At 29.9% G+C, this 21,354-nt stretch overlaps 3 protein-coding genes across 3 annotated transcripts in view; 2 read left to right on the top strand and 1 right to left on the bottom strand.

The window, feature by feature from the left end:
- Positions 1 to 11,100, bottom strand: part of LOC136976449 (uncharacterized protein PF3D7_1120600-like) — a 77,895-nt gene extending 66,795 nt beyond the window's left edge. The window contains 1 exon segment of the mRNA XM_067271728.1: positions 10,551 to 11,100. Within this exon segment, the coding sequence (XP_067127829.1) occupies positions 10,551 to 10,980 (430 nt within the window). The 5' untranslated portion in view covers positions 10,981 to 11,100.
- A 5,372-nt stretch (positions 11,101 to 16,472) lies between these two features.
- The window catches only part of Upf2 (UPF2 regulator of nonsense mediated mRNA decay), a 114,615-nt gene continuing 109,733 nt past the window's right edge, over positions 16,473 to 21,354 (top strand). Inside the window, exon 1 of the mRNA XM_067271727.1 lies at positions 16,473 to 16,683. The gene's annotated coding sequence lies outside the window, so the exon portion shown is untranslated. The remainder of the gene's footprint in view (positions 16,684 to 21,354) is intronic.
- LOC136976520 (uncharacterized) lies at positions 19,216 to 20,701 on the top strand. Its single transcript, XM_067271823.1, has 2 exons — positions 19,216 to 20,449; positions 20,544 to 20,701. Exons 1-2 carry the CDS (start codon positions 19,216 to 19,218, stop codon positions 20,699 to 20,701), a joined length of 1,392 nt encoding a protein of 463 aa, XP_067127924.1.

Genomic DNA, 21,354 nt, shown 5'->3' with positions numbered 1-21,354 from the left:
ATTCTTTTTGTTTTTGCAATAATTTTTGTGAACAGTATATTCACATTTTTTACTGGATACTAACCCTCTGGTGTTTAAAAACAAAAGTATTTTATTTGGGTAATTTCAATCGTTCTTGTGTATTGTCAGGAGTAAAGATGAATAGCACTAGGAAAAGCAAAGCTTTTGAATTGAATTCCAAATTGAAATTACAAAATCACATGTGAGCCTAATATAAGTTTTAATCCATTCCCACATTAAAACAGATGATTATTTGAAAATCAGAATTTGGAGAAACTTGTAAGTGTAATCGACAGAGAGTGGATAAGAATTGAGACTGTTAAGAATTGATAAAAAAAATTTCCAATTGTCCAGCACAAATTATGTTGTTGATTTTACAAGATTTTTCGTTAAAGTTTGAAATGCCAGTAATTTTTGCAGGACAATGTGTGCATTTACATGCATTTGATATTTTATTTGTGATTAAATGAAATAAAATCAGAATTGTATTAATAAATCTAATTTTCTTTATTTTGATCTTTAAAGTCACACCTTGTCCTATATGCAAGATCGTCTTATATGAGTAAATATGGTAGTTTTAACTAAAATTACTGAATGAATATTGACAAAATTTGATATGATTTTTTTTTCTTTTATTTAAATAAAATTATTCATCTTTTTTCTACTTCTTAAATTTAGAAACTTGATAAATATATATTTTTTTCTTTTTGTATGCCAAATAAAGAAAAATAGAAAAATTTTTATGAATTCTTATATTCTATACAAATTCACATATCAAGATAGGCAAGACAAAATAATAAACTAAGAGAAAGAGAACTTTTTCCAAGTCTCATTTTATTACTAGAACTCATTTAAAATAAATTTTCTTAAAAAAAAATTAATGTGAATAAAAACTATTGTTTTAAAGAGGTTAGTAATGAATTTTTTCCTTTCTTTTTAATGTTTTGTTAATTAATATAATGGAAACAGTACAGTTTTTAAAATAAAGTTAAACACAAGAATTTCTAAACAAATTTTTGAAATAATTTATAGATCAAACATTTTATTTTAGGAAGTTTCTTTTTTCCCTAAATGATGGTAATATCAAACCAATATGAAACCAAAACAGACTACTTTATTCAGAGAATTTATACACAAAGCTGATCAGAACAAAGTGCTGAATCAGTTTTTGTAAATGTTGAATGCTGAAGATGGAGCATGGCTCCATCTTCAGCATTCAACATTTACAAAAACTTGTTACTAAATAAAACATAGAACATTTTCTAACATTCGGTTTTTTTTTTAACATTGAGCATCTTAATATTTATTAAATGTTACATTTATAATCAATATCAAAATCCAAAGTAAAAAAAAAATAATTGAAAACTGGTAAATTTTTCTGCAAATTTAAAAAAAAATCAACTCATATTTTTCAAAGTTGCTTTCATTCTATTAATTTAATCGATTAACAAAGAAATATGATATTAAATGCATATCTAGTTGTCATTCATAAAAATTTACATTTTAATCAACTAATTAATTAATTAATAATTTAGAAATATCTAAAGAAACAATTGGTTCATAACAGTACTTCCAACTCATATATAAAACATGTTCAAGTTACTACATTCTTAAATATTTCTAAGTTATAAATTAAAAATTGTAATTGTTATAGTTTATACAAACTGACGACTCTAGCACTAACATTAAAAAACATTACAAAAATATTAATCTTGTTTACAGAAATCTAAACATTTTTTAAATATATATTTAATATTTCAAGCTCACTTAATCTTCAAAATAATACAAACAGGAAAGTGAATGTAGAAAGATATGATATGAGAGATGCTAGAAGTAAGTTATTAATAGTACAAGGAGACAATAAAAATTGTAGTTATAGATACAAATAAAGTAAAATATGGAAGAGTACAAAAAAAAGTATAAAATCAGAAAAATAATGCAAATATATATCAAAACAGAGGTGAAAATTTAAACTGTGAAAAGAAATGAATAGGACCACAACACAGAATTAGATGAAAATTGAATAAATTTAAAAAACAGATGTAACAATTTCTATAGCAATGAATTCTAGACACACAAAAGTGAAATTAAGTATGTTTGTATTTCATTTTTATTGTATTTTTTAAGTAACTTTAATAAGTGAAATAATACTTAGAAACTTTTAAGACTTAGTTTAAGTAACATTGATAAAATTTAATGTTTAAAAAGTGAATATATACTTTTATGAATTCTGAAGAATATATTTTTAACTAGATTATTAATTATGTTGATTTCTGTTTGTATTTAAATAGATTTGCTTTAAGCTTGAAATACATTTTTAAAAAATTTGAAAAATGGAATCAATACTTCCAAAAATAAAATGTGAAAAATAATGTTACTATTCTGATATAAAACATTATAATAGATTATTAAAATTATCAACTATGAATGGTGATGATCATAAATAATGTTAACATTATATGAAGTTTGAAATTATTCATTCTAACTTCAAATTTTGTCCAAAGATGTTAGCCATATACTGTTGAAAGTACTTGCAAAGTTTTGTGAGATTGGTTATTGTTTTGTCAATTAGTTATTTAATGCTTACAGATAAGAGTTGCATTTATTTTATTTTATCAAGTACTATAAATTCATCATTATCAAAAATGAAATTTTCTTTTTTTAATATATGCAGTTTCATTAAATCCACACAGTTTCCATGCTATCTCATGCTACATCAAGATTTTGCAGGTAAGTACAGGTACTCCTCACTTTACAACAGAGTTCCATTCCAACGACTACGTCATTAAGCAAGGAGCTTGCACTGGGAATATAGGATCGTTGTAAAATTATAAAAATTATGCAACAAACTTCAAATTTATTCATAAAAAGACTATTATAGTACGCGCAAGCCTATTATAGTACGCTTAGTGCGCGTGTCACCATACGCCACTGATCGACACTCAAGCTGAGAAAGGGGATTCCCCGAGTTGCAGGTCAAAACTCGATTGGTCGTAAGTGCGAGTGGTCGTTAAGCAGATAGGTCGTAAAGCGAGGAGTACCTGTATTGTCATTCAATATAATGGATAGGACTCTTAAACCAGAAATGTAAAGTCTGCCATGTCATATTACTTTCTTCTCTGATTACACTTTCATTTAAAATATTTAGCTTATTTTTTTCCGTCATAAAAGCCTATTGGTTTATGTAAATTTTTGTGTCTGCTCCCATTGACGTGTGCTTATCAGAGGGAGTAGACTGACAAAATTTACATAAACCAATAGGAAGAAAGAGCTAACAGCAATGACACATTTGATGAAACATCAACCCTATCTTGTATACTCATATGTGATAAAAATTTTTCAGATTATGTCATATAAAAAAGATGAACATGTTCAAATGATGAGACTTGCAAGACAAAAAAATGACTAAAACCCAGTTATATCATGATATCAAGGTTAGTTTCAAAGTATGAGTTGACAGGGACAGTTACAAGGAAGAAATATGCAACAAAAAATTGACATGCTACTGTTCCTAATGAAACAACTGATGTGTTCAGAAGTATTGTTGGCAATCTGCCTTCATCTGACAAAATGTCACAGATTGTAGTCTATTGGCTGACTTTTTAGATCATAATTTAAAAGCAAACAAACTGCGTCCTTAAAGTGTTTTTGTGTTCAGGAGTTAGGTGGAAATAATTTCAATAGATGTAATCTGCAGCTGATTTATGAATAAATACAATCAACAAGCAAAACCTCTAATATATAGTACAATGACTACAGACAAAGCAATGTTTTACATCTCCAGAGCTGTAAATACTATTCAATATTTACAGTTCTGGAGAGGTAAAACTGATACTGGAATAAAGACAACCCATTTTGGCTGTAACAGTCATCACCATGACAATACTCAACATTTGGTGTGCTATCTATAGAGATTATCTTGTTGGACCATATTTCCAAGAAGGCATTCTAAATGGCAAGTCTTACTCCCATTTTTAGATTAGCTTCCTTTGGAACAGAGATGGCATTTCTTGTTTAAACATGACAGAGCCACTTTTCACTTTTCTGTTCTAGTCAGAGAATTAGATTGCCTCTTATCCAGAAAGTGGATATAACATATAATGGGTCCATATCTTGGCTATAACAATCACCAAACTTAAACTCTCTTGATATTTTTTCTTGTATAGTCATCTGAAGTCCAAAATATACTCCAGTCATCCACAAAACCTTGTGAATCTTTCAAACAACATTGTGTAGGAATGTACTTTAATAACACCAAAACCATCCATCTTAACTAACTGAAGCCTTATTTTAGAATTTATTTTTTTATCAAACAGTGAACATTTTGAACATGTGCTATAACTCTAATGTCATAAAATCCAGTAATGGCATGTTTAATTTTTGCAAACTTTTTATGGTTCCTATATTTGTACAGTACACTCAAACCTGTTTTTGTGCAGTCTTTTTTTGTGTGATTTGTTTTGTGCAATTTTTTTTGTGCGGTATACCAATTTGATTGAAATTCATATACCGCACAAAAACAGGTTTGAGTGAGACTGGAGGCCAAACTATACCAGACATAATCTAATGGGGTCTATCTTTTACAGTATCCCTTAATCTTATCTTATTTAACAGTTTAGGATTAAAACTTCATCTTAAACAACTAAAACCCTCAAACAAATTTATTTCTGCTATTTAATCACAGAACCTCTTCAGCATCCAGTAAAACATGGATGATGAAACAAACATTTTTGGAATCTATCTGATTCCAGCTTCAGGTTGAAATACAGTCGAGTCTGCATAAGTCAACACCCCAAGGGGAAGTGGAAATGTGCCGAGTTATCCAATATAACAACAATTAGGAAAATACAGTAGTGCAATGTACCTCTCTGACCATCCATCACTTGCACTAAAGTTGGTTTCTACTCCAAGTACCCCAGCAATTTCCATCGCCTTTTGTTTCAGTATCAGTCCCGAAACAGGAAGATTCGATGAACGAATTTGCTTTGGCCAACATACCAAAGCATCTTCGACATCTTTGTATGGCGACTTTCTCTAGCATTTTTGAGACAGCCGTGATGAAAATCCAAGAAAACATTTCTTAATTTCCTCTTTTTCCTTCAGTATTCCCACCAATGTTGTTCTTGGAAGGTTTTTTGTTTTGCAAATTCAGCTTGCAAAGTTTTCTTACATTCAAGTTCAGACACAAGTTTGTATTTTTCCTTCAGCATAAGCATTGTTAGCTTTTGGACACTCATTTCTAACAGAAATATGAAACACCTGCTACAAATAACACGACATGAGAAAATGCAAAATCAGATTCTGCTGTGACATTGATACAGATGGTATATTTTCTTTTTATTTATCTGTTATTATTTTATATATAAAAATACATAAAATGTATATATTAATAAATAAGTCAACTCCCTTCCTGAAAAAAAATAAATTCACACCACACAGTTTACTGAGTGGTGTGAATTCATTTTTTTCAAGAGGGAAGTCGACTTATCAGACATCTAAACGAGTGTGGGACAGCAAAAATATGTCGATTTATCCAGTGGTGATGAGTTAAACCGTGTCAAGTAAACCAGAGTTTTTTAACATTAACGCTTATATAAGTCAGCTGGGACCACAGAAAACTAACTACTTAACTGACAGTGTCGAGTTATACCTATGATGACTTATGCATAGTTGACTGTATTAATAGTTCTTTTCTAATTGGAATACATCAAATAAAATAGTCATGTAGCATTCGAATTTGAAAAGGACAGTAAGAGACATGTGCTGATCCATCCATGCTATAACAATGTTTCGTACCATGCTCTCCATGCTTTAGATAGTTGTATCTCATCCTAAGCATTTATGCAATTAGAATTAAGGCTGGCTCTAAATACAGTCAAACCTGTTTTTATGCGGTCTTTTTTTGTGCGATTTTTTAATGCGAATTTTTAATTTGTGCGGTTTTTTATTTGTGCGGTATAGTTGGTGACTAGTCTCGTGCGATTCGTCATGTCTCACGTTGACTTATTATAGCTAAATAAACTTATTATAGCATAAATGCACTTATTATAGTAATATTATTGCATGAATATGCGAAAAATGAAATAATTTACTTTTTAAGTCAACAAAACACCACCTGGACAAAAATATGTAAAACAGACGATAGACCAGACGATGCAGTCAAGTGCTGACATCTGTTGTCAATAAATTCTATTTCGTACGGTTTTGAGTTATTTTCTATGTGAGACTTTTTTATGCGGTCCCTGTTGACCGCATTAAAAAAATATTTTTTAAATTGTGTTGCGAAAACTATTTTTTACAGCCATTCATGAAGTTTCGTGCGATTTTTTTATGCGTTTTTTTTAATGCGGTCCCTATCCACCGCATAAAAACAGGTTTGACTGTATTTCAATGGACTCTAAGAACCTGATGGGGTTCCAATTTATAGAAGATCTGATAAACTGAGCCTGATTTAATTTTATCTCTGTATTGTCTTCTGAGGCAAACCCAGATAAGTGGTGATGATTTTTGAATGCTTTCTCCCTTACATACTCAGAACAACACATCCCAGCTGATCTGTAAGTTACTATTTCCTCCTTCCTCAACCTACCTAATACAGAAATAGAAATAAAAATCTTCCAATGCTTTGGGGAATGCATCATACCCCAGCAGGTTCCCCTGTCAAATCTGAAAGTGCCTTCCCATGTGCTGACAATGTTTGCAATAGTTTTCCTGCAAGACAAACAAAACTAACAAACAACTTGTACAAGAATCTTGCCTCTTTTGTTGAGTACTGATGCTTTCCTGTAAGACAAAAGGAGGCACTATGCAAATTTCATGATTCACACTGTATATTAAATTTGTTTATTTATTTGTATTATTCAGATTATTCAAAATTTAACTATATAGAAATAATTATAGTAAATTTTGTACATTAAAATGCTAAAAGATATTACAAAATTTTATTAAAATTTTGCAATATATTGTCCTTTTCAATTATTAACAAATACATTAAAGAAATGTAAAGTTAAAAATAGTTTCTTAATTAGTAGACAATTAGATTTTGATTCATGTCTGAAAGAAAACTGTGTCATTATTAAATAAATAATCATCCTTTCTTTAATAAGTTTTGGTCTAATTCTCCCCAAAAACTTGTTGCATTATTTCTTCTCTAATTATTTTAAAATGTATAATAAATTTTAAGTAAAAACAGACTTTAGTATGTTTTAAGTAGTTGCCCTTTTAAATTAAATCTAAAATTTTTCAAATGTTTGTTATCTGCTCTCTTTATAGTTTGCATTTTACATTCTCATCAGTGATATTTTTAACATTTTTGAGTACTTATGAGCAAACCTTAAACATACTATTCTCATAGTAGATATCAAAAAATTTTATATAGCTGTCAAAAATCACACACTTAAAAAAAATAACAGTTTACAGTCCAAAAACATCTATTTATTTTTTGATGATGATGATGATGATATGACGATAACAACTTTGTTTCTAAAAGTATAATTTTTATGTGAATTTTTTTGACAAAACTGAAGAAAACAAATGTATTAAAAAGCTAGATTATATTATTTTATAATAATCATAAGAATTGAAAACTAAGAAAAAAATAAAAATTTTTTTAGAGCAATTACTTTTTAGCTAACACTCATTTCTTTAACAGAATAATGATTATAATAAAAAAAGTTCTCTCTTATATATAAACATAAAAACATATGATATATAAAAGGGTCATAAATAATTTACTTTATAAAATTTTATTTAAATTATCATAAAACTAGTTTACTTGTTTCAAATTTAAAAAATAAATCTTAGTTATTTTTCTTAAAGAATAAAATCCCTTTTACAAAACAGTAGTACATATTTTTACATAAAAGAATCTGAAAGGAGATAAGACTAAGTTATCTATATAATTGGAAGTTACCAGTACAACACAATATTGTGATTAAAATATAAAAAAGATAATAATAATGAATTAAAATGTATAAAGTATTTTAAAATATCTTTAGATACTAGAAAAACTAATTTAGATAGTTTTGTGACACAAAATATTTTAAGATACTAATAATACAAGTTTTAAATGCTAAGAAAATATTTAAGATATATAATAGAACAATTCTGACCCAATCTAAATTCATCTATAACATTGCACAATTATTAATTATTTACAGCAATAAAGAGAAGAATTTAAAAAAAAAAGAAAAAAAAACAAATGTTTCTGTAATGAAATAAATTATATCACTAACTTCAGGATTTCCATTAATTTCAACATTACTAAAAAATCTTCATGTGGTTTATTTATTGTAAAATAAATAGCAAATAAAACTAGAAAATTATTAAATTTAATGATATTCTGACATTATTTTTATATTTATAACAAACAATTTTAGACTTAATCATCAGATTTTAATGTAAAAATAAGTCCTTATTATAAAAATAGAATTTACCTGAAACAAATATTATTAAATAATTTATAGACTCGTTGAATTCAATTTATAAATTTATTTATTTTTAAACTTTATAAAAAGAAACAATATTTGTCTTACTTTTTTGATTTTCATATATATATGAAAATCAAAAAAGTGGATATAAGTAGTAGTTATTTGTGGATGTTGACATTTCTGTTAATATATTGGTTATTATTTAATAAATTTTTGGTGTTGATTTAGTGGTGTTTTTGATTTTCATATATTTGGCATAGCCATTTTATTCGAAACTTTTCATATATAAAAAAAAAATTAAAAAAATCACTATATATATATATATATATATATATATATATATTTAATTTATAAAGACAGATTTCATATACTAGTATTATACTGTATATAAAATCTATCAATAATAACTATTGTAACTGCTTTTTCCCTTATTTTTTTTTAAATCTCAAAAATGAAATTTATTATACAAAATAACATTTTGACCAAATTTTGTTAAATTTTCACAAGTAAAATTAAAAACTCCTGTTGTAAATAAACTCCTTAGTGTTAATTTAGTTAATTATAATATCTGAAAATACAATAAACATCAATATAAACAGTAAAAACTGGATGGCAATACTATATTGAATAAAATAACACCAGTAAACCAGTAAAAAAAGTGAAGAAACTTGATAAATAAACAAGCATCTTAAAATATATCAATGTTAAAATTATAATATATATATTATGTCATATATCAGTAAATTATTACATATCTAGAATATAATGTGGGCATTTACAATAATAACTTGTTTTAAAATAAATTCAAATAATTAAAACAATTTAGCAGTCTAAAAGTCAAACAGAACAAATTCATATCTAATGATAAATCCAACAGATTTTTGAAAATATTTGTATTAACTGTTTACAAATTGTTTTAATTATTTGAATTTATGTTGATCATAATTTTTGTATTCTTTCATTTTGTAGAGTATCAAATACATAGCTATTGTACAAACGCACATTCAAATAAATATTACATTAATCAATTATTCAATATCTATAGTAAAAATGAAGTCACAAATGAAATGTTATGCAATAAAAACTAACTGAAATTCACAATTTTACTCACTTTCTCACAGCTTTGTTTCTTACAGAATTACAAATTCCTTTTTTTACTATACTGTCTTTAAATTTGTTATTCTACTTTATATTCATTTATTCTTAGTTTATTATTTGAATTTGCCAAATAATAAATTGAATTAATTAATAAGAACTAAGAATAATAAATTAATGATGAAATTCTTGTTAAACTTTTAAAATATTTTGAAATTTATAAAATCAAATACTCGCTTAATAAAGTTTAATGAAAATAGATAACAAAAGCATTATTTTGTTTAAGCATTAAGTATTAATGAATAAAAATATTAATCTGATTAAAATAAATAGGAGTATGGTATATAATTTTCTAGCAAACATGCAATATGTTTTGTTAAATCAAAATATTTCTCATATATTTACTAGCACTGACAAATATATTAGAGTAAAAAAAAAGGAGAAATTATCATTCAAATCATGACAAATATTAAGAAACAAAACAAAATTTAAAAACTAATTAAAAATTTATTAAATAATAACCAATATATTAACAGAAATGTCAACATCACAAATAACTACTTCTTATATCCAATTAATAAAACTGCAAGAAAAAAGAAAAAATTTACAATTATTTATAAACTCAAACAGAAATAATTTCTCAAAACTTCCAGTCAAAATTATAAAATTTTAGGAATAAAAAGTTAAATATTTCTACAAAGTTGACAACAATGTTTAATGGATGTTTTTAATCTATAAAACAAATACCAATTAAGCTTAATACTGTAAAATAATAAATGATCTAATCATTTTTTGATGATCTTTGGTAACATAAAAGACAGATCATAAAAAAAGAAAAGTAAAAGAACATGTTAAAAAATCAGCTTATTTTCTGATTTTTTGACCAATATTTTCTGTATCAAAGTGTTAACTCCAGAACTCCAGTGTATTTTTTTTTTTGTTTTTTGTTTTTTTTAATGGGAGACTCTTACTAATCGAAAACGAAGACACAAATTTCGGAATGTTAAATATAGGAAAAAGAATTACCTGTCATCCACGTATTCTCTCTTTTATATTCAGAATGTGATGTTTTTCTCTCTTCGCGATTTCCTTTATGCACGAGTTTTGGTTTTTCTTGCTCGGTCTGAATATTTTTTAATTGTTCCGATTCTCTTCCGTGATCCGAGATAAAAGCGTAAGCGTCCGAAACCATTTCGTCGTCGTAAGAAGGAGATATTTCGTTAGTTTCGCACGTATTCGTATTCCAGTTCGAGACGGAATTCGATCTGAACAGAGAATAATTTTGACTGGTACGATTAGGCTTAACCCCCAACGATGGCAAACCTGGTAAATTCCTGCTACTGTGCTGATCACGTTTCTTCAAATGTTTATCTGCTAAACTATGACTTTTATTATCCAAATCTTTCGACCTGTAATTGCAGTCATTGTTTTTGTCGTTAAAATGATAAGAATCCATTTTTAAACACTTCAAATACTTCGTCAAACAAACATCAACTATGATATAATGTTATAAAGATAGACGAAAGCTATTAGTCGAACAACCGATTTACTCGGCGATGATTGGTTCGAGAAAATAAATTCAACCAATAAAATTTATCTTTACGAAAAGATTTAACGCATCATATACTTGCTCACGTTTAAGCGCACGCGCTATTCTCGTCACACGATCGTGCTCGGGACGTGAGAAGTAAACAGGGAAATTAAGGGAACGTTTTTTTTTTACTTATTTTTTTCGACTTAAAACTATTTAAATTTAATCGATTATTACAAATTAATTTGAAATGATTAAAACGTAAATAGAATTAAATATATTTTATTGAAACTGATAAACGTCACACTCAATGCCGTTGAGAGCGGGGTAGCGAACTCCGTTCGTCTTTTTCTTTTTTTTTCAAAAAAATGAAACACGTACAATGTTTCTTTATTTATAAAAAGCAGTCTTAAAGTTCTTATTTTTTTAGTAAAAATAACATTAATTTATAGTGATGCAAACTATTACGGGATCCTAAGTTTTTTCGAGGACGGGAAAAAATCCCTGGCTCGTCTCTCGGCGGCACAGATCACGCTTATAAGTCACTATATTATAATTATTTTTATTAAAAAGAAATTTTATTAAAGAAATCTTGCCTCACCAATCACTAAATACAGTTAAGATTCCAATAGTGAAACTATTAACCACTTGTAAATTATTTAATAGTATAACATACCCCTAAAAATTATGGCAAATAAAACAATTATTTTGTGGGAAACAAAATATCTTTATAACTACTGTAATATTAAAACAGTATTTAATTAACGTTTTAAGATGTTTCTTACATCTATACTGTTGAAAATTTAAAAAAATGTCATCGGGAATTAAATAATCATGCCGCTATGCAGAAAATAGTTAACTTTAAGTAATAAAAATGTTTATTTACTAATCTTTATGCTTTTCATCAACTCGAAGACGAGAAGTAACAGATTACATATGTTACACAATACATAACAATTGTCCCGTATAATTCTATACAACTTCATTACAAAATAACATTCTTAAATCAATAGTATTTGTATTAAGAAATTGCCAATCATCTACTTTTTTCAGATTAGATTTAATTACTTTACAATGAAATATTGACAATAAAGATCTTCGAAGAGTTCTCTCCAAAATTACAAATGATAAAACAAACTTTTGAATTAATTTTATATATAAAATGCTTCCAAATAAACTTAAATTTATTAAGTCCTGATTGAAAATTTTGATTTAAAAAACCGAACTCTTGAATTCAAGATCCTTTATCAAATATAAGATACAACAAATTTAATCCTCTTTACCTCTTATAGAAGATTATCTACTAAAGTGAAAACTGTTTGTTTGCTACGAATATTAAATCAATAGAGTTTTCCAATAAATCCAAAGAAAAATAAGTTTTCTAAAAAATTCAATTTAGAATAGCACACCAATTAACTTGTAAACGAAATTATTTTTAAATTTCAAAGTTAAAACATATTGTAAATGTATTTATTGTTTCGATTATTTTCACATTTATGTCTTCTTAATTTATATTTGACAATTTCACTTTAAAAATAGAAAATTCTGTTGCATATTTTCAAAACTCATAAGACAGATGGATGTGCTACTCTATTGATATACAATATCGACGTGCCCACCATTAGCCAAATAGTTAAAACCACTAAACACTGGTAATTGGGATGCAATTTGAAAAAATTGTAGACCTATAAATTCCCACTGTTATCCGTCTGTCTTTTCTTAATCCCGTGAACGGTGTTAGATAAATGAAATTCAAGACCAGATATGGAAAGCTTAGGAGAAAGAGGCCCGATTAATTATATACAAAGTTCCGATACAAACTGGAAATCACGTTATTTCAATTCAAAAATTTTCCTCTGAAAGGAGTTAGATAGATGACTGGCACCAGCGGAAAAGTATGATGTACAGGGGCAAGACACTACACTACTAATTTGAGGTGGAGAGCATATACTTTAACTTAAATAAATTAAAAATATGAATAAAAATTTCAGTCCGGCATTGTGACGATGTCACAATAAATAATTGCTCGTTTGTTGTGGGGTGTGTCTAACCAAAGGGATTGCCAGGTTTTCTTTGCCTGTCTAACACGCGAAGAAAATCTGGCAATAATAAATAGGAGACAGTTTCATATAAATAGTAAAATAATAGGGCTAGTTTCTCATAAAAACTACCGGTATTCTTGGAGACATCTCCAGGCAAATCGCCCATGTGTTAATTACTGTTTCCCATTAATCAAACCACTAACCAACAGCGATTAAACTTGCGATATTTTTTGTTTTGAAATTTAGTTACTGGATACTAGCTTTTTTCCTTTTCATTTTTGGCTCTGTCCGTCCTGTAGACACTAAGAGAACTTTTTACCATACTTATAGTGGGTTTGAGCAGGCCCGCAATAGAGCGGCCAAATAATGATGGTCAGGGCTCAAATATTCGGAATGGCTTGCTCGTGGAAAATTCTTGAGAGTCCAATCTTTACAATTTTCTGTATTCAAGGGTAACGAGAAGCTTATTCGAAGTCATATCACGGGTAAATATGTTAGATAGTTTTTTAGGAGTTTAGGAGGTTTGATGTAGAATAGGCAACGTAAGTTTCTCATTGCCATTACATGCCGAAATTTCGATGTTACCAAAAGTAGTTAAAAATTAGGTATCCCGGGTTTGCTTGCCCAGACTCGATTTCAAGTCTCCCAGAGCGATAGGTTGAAATTCTTAACTGTCTCGGCTAATTGTTCACTTCAAATATCTAAGATCTGCACATTTTGCAGAGAGACGGAGTACTGACTGAGATGACAGAGTACAAACTGGTTAGAAGAGTTGGAGGAAAGCTAATGGAGTGCTATGCCATATTTTGTGATAAAAGGAAAAATTTTGTAGAATTTTGTAAATCTTGTTATGCACTATGGAGCAGAGTGCTGGACTGTTTGAAAGTGATAGAAACAGAGAATGCATGTAACCCCTAACTGAAATGGATATATGAAGGCGCGAGAAAAGATAAAACAAGAAATAGCTATATTAGAAAAAGTTTGGAAGTGGCCTCGATTCAAAAAATGCAGGAGAATTGATTGAGTTGGTTTGGCCATATCAAGCGAAAATCAGAAAATGTCTTAAATAAAGAAAATTGTAAACCTTAATGGTTTAAGGAAAATGAACTAAAGGAACCAAAGAACACATGCTAAGAAACAATTATAAAAGATATTAAAAGAGTGAGGATTAAAATAAGGAAAGAACTGGCGCTATATGGAAATGAGTGAAAAAGGAGAACGAGACAGGTTAACCATTAAACGTAAAAGAAGAGAAAGGTATAAGAAAATAAAGTATAGTAATGTAAAACAGCGAATAAAACAGTAGATCTATGTATTTGGTTAGTTTATTGAATATTAATTTGCTGAACATCATAAAAATTAAAAAGTATAATGTTCAATTAAATTAAATGCCAATCAACTCTTAATTCTTATGTGTAAATTCACCAGAATAGTTCATTCTTAATAGTCAGTTTATTGAACATGAAAAACATTCCTTACAACCTTTTGGCTTATGGCCGAGCGGTCAAGGTGGCATCCTACCGCTCTGGGGGACCCGGGATCGAATCCGAACGGGTCGAAAATCCCCAGAAATTTTTCGGGGGGTGGTCCGTTCGGATATGTCGGGCCCCGCCCTCACCACCCGGTCGCCCCATTGTGGACCTGGCCGAACCCATAATGGGCCTTCTAAAAGAGGCCCTCTTAGTGCCCACAGGGCGGAAAGAGTTAAAAAAAATCCTTTTGGCTTCATTCAGAAAATATTGAAATATGGTTTGTATGGTGTACTTGGTTACGGCAACGCGACACACGGGCGAGATGCTTTCCGGGAGATCTTTTAAGAGGAAACTGGCCCCTATTTAGATGTTACAAACGTGAAGAAAACTTTGAAAACTCTACGTTGACGAGACGTGAACTCACGATCAACAACCAGTATTTAGTGGTCTTATCCAATCCACCACTGGTGGGCCTATTGAAATATGAAAAACTTGTATTCAAAATTACGTCAATATACTGTTATGATATTCTCATAAGATATGGTTTTTGTTTTTTTTTTAAATTCCTTTCATCCCGTGGGCAATAAGAGAGCTATTTTTTGTATTATGGGTTACATTATGCATTGACATATGAAGTGCCGTAACTAGTCATTCCTGTGCCTTGTGCAAGAATTTGCATTTAGGCCCCTTAATTAATTAGGTTTGAAAAAAATAATAAAAGAAATACATACATTTTGGGCCCCCTTCCAAGTGGGCCCTGTGCGGTTGCACCTGCCTAGTTACGGCACTTAATGTTGCCACCTTTACAAAATCGCTGACCCGGACCTAGGACCTTGGACCCGGACGGCAGGTCAGGTTTGTTCGAACAGAAGTTCCTGACGCATGCGCAATGTCATTTTACAATGCGAAGAATAACGTGCATGCTGGTTCTAAATCAGTTACAGTTAGGGACTAGGGACTTGCGTAGGATTAACATACAAGCAAAAAAAAAAAGGTCGAGAGGCAGGTTGCGCAGCATAAACAGAATAACATGGCGGAATGGTAGATGAGTTTCAGTAAGTGTGAGGTCTTTCGCTGTTCAAATGGTGTAAATTTATAACAATATTTGAAAGAACTTTGTTTCATCATAATTTCACAATTTCTACGAAATTCCCGTACATTAGTCACTCGGACAGTGAGTCAATTCCCGGACATTAGTCACCCGGACAGTGAGTCAATTCCCGGACTGTCGTTAGTGTCACCACCCGTCCGGTTTTCACCCGTCCGGGTGAAAACCGGCACGGGTGGTAACACTAACGGCACTGGATATTTGAACAAACTCATTATGAGTTCGGCCAGGACCACAATATGGTGCCCGAAATATCTGGACGGACTATCCCCTGAAAAATTCCAGGGTTTCTCGACCCGTTCGGATTCGATTTGAAGTCTCCAAGAGCGATAGGCTGCCACGTTAGCCACTCGACCATCCGGGCCATCATGAAATACAATAGTCTACTGTAGATCTCTATTAAATTTCATATTTTTGTATGAATCAAATCAAATAATATATTTTTAGTGGATATTTCGTTAAGAATTAGCATAATATGGACAATATAGTCAAAAGATGCACTTTTTCTACCACCAAATCTGTTAGAATAGCTGCGAAACGGTAGACACTAGATTCTATTATCCACCAAAAATCAACAGGATACTGTATATAGAATATAGGTTATTACAAATCATTCACCTTAGCATTTTATTATAAAATATTTTTAAATGTACTTAAAATCTGGATAAACTGTTAATAAATTCAAGCTTAAATTATCAATTCAAATTAATTATTTTATTAAAATTCGGTCGCATGTGATGATTCTCCAATCCTACCTTGTTTTTTTTTTTTTTTTTTTCCTTCCTTCATTATAGATCCGATAGATGGCATAATGTCTCGATGTTTCGATTATCGACAGGGTTAAGATATTCAATGACAGAATAACTTTTAAGATTATTTTTCGTATATTTTAGTAAGATAAAGTCGGAAAATAAAAATGGTTTATAATATTTAATTAATATTGAACAGATGTGTTTGGTGGTTGTTTATAATGCGAATGATGGTTCGTGGACTTACGCTTTGTATGGTGAGTTAGGCCTAAAATTCTTATTTTAATTATTTGTAGTTGACATTAAAATAAAAAAAAATGTAAATAAATATTTTAAACATATGATTTGCTATTAAAGTAAGTTTGTAATTAGCATATTGTCGAAAATTTCTTTTACTAATTGCTGCTGTCAACATCCAGAATTCTTCCTCCTCTTCTATATTTAAATAACAGAATTTTATATTATTTGTCTGTTCTTTATTATGAAATTTTACATTAATTATCAAATAGCGTGAATATAATCTTAGAAAAATGCTTGGTTAGCAGGGACCTGAATAATTTGTTAAGATTTAAAATAATGATAAATCATGATAGCAATGGAAAACTTATCATTTCTCATCTAAAAATGAATTGAACCGTATAATGATCATTAAAAACACTGAAAAAGTACTCTATAAATATTTATACGGAAAAAAAGATTTCTTATCTGCCAAATTTGTTAAATGTTAGTTTTTATTTTATTGATAAGATGTGAATTTTGAATGAGAGATTTGCCATCTTCAGAATTGTAGACCCCCCTGTATGATCAAAAAAGTCAATGGAACTTTACCTGTAAGTGCAACCCTTCGTGAGATGTTTGCCTCAAAGGTCAGTTTTTATCGTAAACCGGTACTACTGTATTGCCTATTCTCCATGCTCTGCATTGGTTGAGGCAAGTGATAACGAGCATTGACTGATGCTCTGTATGTAGTCGTGTGCTTTGGTGCAAGTAATAGTGAGCACCTAAGCCCCTGCACACCCCTTAAAACTATATACAGTAATACCTCGACTTACATGAACTCGGAGTTATGAGATTTTCAAATCTTGTTGATTCGTCTTTTGTTTGAGCACCATGCGACTCTTGATTACTCACTCCCCCCACACTATTGTTCAGCTTACATGTTCAGACATGTCGTGTGGAATTGATGCATAGCTACAATTTATTTTGTGTTATTTATTTCTGTTTGTTATATCTATGGAGACTTGAGAGACTCTACTATGTCATCCAAATGAAGTAGAACTGATTCTTCTGCATCAAACAAGAAAAGAAAAACTTTATCTTTGGAATGTAAAGTTAACATTATTAAAGACTTCGATACAAAAATGAAAATTTGTGAATTGGCCAAGATGTTTGATCTACCGGAATGGACAGTCAGAACAATTATAAAAGATAAAGAAAAAATTCTCGAAGCTGTGAAAACTTGACAGAAGGCTTCAGTTCAATTGAAAAGGGGTTACAAATTTTAGAAAATATAGATTTCAATGAAGAGTGCATTTCTTCTACAAAATGAGAAATAAAAAAATTATTAGCATACTATGAGGAAATTTTGTGGGAGAAAAATAATCTTTGAGCCATCAGACGAATTTGTTAGATTTTAGGAAGTCTTCTACATCAAAAAAACTTTGGTTAACAATTTTAATAATATAATTTGTTATACATATGCATTATCTAAGATTTTCTTAAACATTTTTTTCTAAATTATTGTATTCTTTAGTCTTTGGCCCCAATTAAAAATAATTTGTATGTATTTATATGCAAAATTATATCACAACTTATGCAAATTTGACTTACACAGTTATCGTTCGTCTCACGTATCGCATAAGTTCGGGGTATTACTGTAATATCAAGTACTCCACAGTCAAGTGAGCTATTTAAAGCTGGCATAGTTGTGGGCTAAATAGTTAATTGCAATAGTCTTAGTGATGTGACTCCCAATCGTGTGCATCCTGGAAGTGGCTGATTTTGGGACTGTATCTTGTGAAGAGTCACATATAGAGGTATAGTTCTTTTGACTATTTTGCTCCTGTTGGTATGGTCTATAGCTCTGGTAAGAGGCAAATACCAGTAATGGGCAAGGTTCTTGACAAACTAATCGTATACCGCCTCACAACTTGGCTAAATTCTAGACAGTACCTAAACGAAAATCAATATGGATTCCAAGAAGGAAAATCGGTGGAAGATGCCATCGCTAAAGTAATTAATGATATTGAAGAAGAATGAAAACATAATAAATGGACAATAGCTCTCAGTCTAGATATAGCAGGAGCATTCGACAGTGCATGGTGGCCGCTCCTACACAAAAAATTAGAAGAAATCAATTGTCCCTGTAATATATACTCATTAATATGTGATTATTTAAATAACAGAACAGCATTCATAGAATATGCTGACATAAAAATTGAAAAAACAATGACAATGGGATGCCCACAAGGATCGTGTTCAGGCCCCACATTCTGGTCCATCCTACTAAATGACCTTTTAAATACTGAGACAATAATAGGAACGAAAATAACAGCGTTTGCGGATGATATATTGGTGGTTTGCTCAGCAAACAGTCGGATGCAAATCGAGAAAAAATGTAATAACATATTGGAGAGGATAGCGAACTGGGGAAAGAGAAACAAATTACAGTTTAACCCCGATAAAACTACGGCCATCGCGTTTACGACTGCAAAGTGGATAAAAGACAGCCAACGATAAAATTGCAAAACAAAAACATAAAATGTTCTAATCAAATAATATACTTAGGTATGACAATAGACAACAAATTGTCATGGAATGCCCACCTTGAATCTGTCAAAAAGAAAGTTGGCAATCTTTTTCAAGAAATTACCAAAGTGGCAAAAAAAGAATGGAGTACAGGAGGTACTGCACTAACTCAAATATACAAAGGCGTAGTGATACCAATAACTACATATGGCGCTCAAGTATGGGGAAATAGAGCAGAAATGACCTATATGAAAAGAAAGATAATAAGCTTCCAACGTAAATTTCTCCTACGAATAACAGGTGCATATAGAACCACGTCTAATGATGCATTATGTGTAATGGCAGGCCTCCTACCAATGGACTTAGAAATAAGTCAAAGGAGGGATATTCGAAAAATTTTAAAAGAAAAAATAACATATGAAGCAATACTAACAGAGAAAGACGAAATAGAATATCAAATCAAAAGATATCAACAATTGAAAAGATATGAGTGGAAAAAGATACAAATAAAAGAATATAGTCCATTAACTAAAAATAGAATTTATACGGATGGCTCGAGAACCCCAGAAGGAGTAGGAGCTGCATACATATATATATCAAATAATAGAGAACAATACAACAGGAAAATCAAACTAGATAAAAGATGCAATAACTATCAGGCAGAACTCATAGCCTTAGAACAGGCTGTAAGCTGGATTAGCAACAACATGAAAAATATAACAATCACAATCTGTACAGATAGTCTTTCCGTATTAAAAGCATTGAATGACGACGAAAACAAACACGAACTCATCGACAACATTAGAAAATATATCTTAGCAAATAAAAACAATATATCCTTCAGCTGGGTAAAAGCACATATGGGCGACCCTGGAAACGAACGAGTAGACAGCCTAGCAAAAGAGGCAAGCAGCTCAAACATGAAAGTAGTATACAAGAAATTATCTGAAAGATATGTAAAAAGGGAAATAAAGAACAAATATATAATAAAATGGCAAAAGAGATGGACAGAATCAACAAAAGGAAGAGAACTTTTTGAGTATCTACCTGATGTTCACCAGCGAATAAAAAATAAGAACTTTATAATAAATTATAAATTTACAAGGTTCATGACTGCACATGGTGACTTTGCCGAGTACCACAATAGATTCCATCATAATAACGATGGCACTTGTGAAATATGCGGAGACAGAGAAACTCCGACACATCTTTTATTTGAGTGTATTAAATATGAAAATATTAGAAACGAGCTACGAACAATAAGCAATAAAGAAGGTTATACTTGGCCAATAAAAAAAAGTAGTCTTATCAATAACGTCACTCTTTATACATACTTTATAAACTTTATAAGAATATGTTATAAAACCAGAATATAATCGTCCCATATACCATCACGAAGAAGTAATGAAACGTGGAAATACGACGACAGTGCTAGTAACAATAGTACAACTAACAGAAACAACAGGCAATAGTACTACAAGTACTACAAGTGTATCTAATTTTACACACAAAACGAAAAGGAAGTGATAATGAAATAAGTGGTATGAATGAGATGATATCATGAAAAACAAAATAATGACCAACAACTGCCGAATTATCATCTGAATTATAGTCCAAATTAACTTAAATTATTAATATTACTATAGCCATTTGCTAGCCCGATAATTCGGCAGTTGTTGGTCTTTATATATAAGGGTTAGTTGTTGTTCATTTAAACAAAATAATCTTGGAAGTACTACAAATGCTACAAATAATAGGGAAATACGACGGAGGAGCAAGAGGAATGGTTGTACAGTGATTTAAGAAACTACACGTGAAAGTACTACAAGAAAGTGATACTTTTTGTGTTATAAGTGAAAGCTCTACAAATTAAAGTGTTAAATTGTGGAGGTACCTACTCAGTGACAGTGACAGTGATACTAGTACAGGTAAAGAAACGTTTCGATACTATAGTGGTAATATGAAAATACGATGATAATAGGAAGTGCCAATATACGACAAGCAAACATAGCGGTTATCTCTGAAACCTTAATTAAAATATCTCAAGTACTTTTAAATAAAACATAAAACATATGTAGACACTTTAATAATATCATTAACTTTAAAAAAAAAAAAAAACTCCACATATATTTTACATTTTGTATTTGTATTTATTTTTATTTATAATGTTTGTACAAAAA

The sequence above is a fragment of the Centruroides vittatus genome, unplaced genomic scaffold (genome assembly GCF_030686945.1).
Source record: "Centruroides vittatus isolate TY-2023 unplaced genomic scaffold, ASM3068694v2 contig_400, whole genome shotgun sequence".
NCBI lineage: Eukaryota > Metazoa > Arthropoda > Arachnida > Scorpiones > Buthidae > Centruroides > Centruroides vittatus.
The sequence above is the reverse complement of the archived record's forward strand: the minus strand, read 5'-3'. Positions and strand labels throughout refer to the sequence as shown.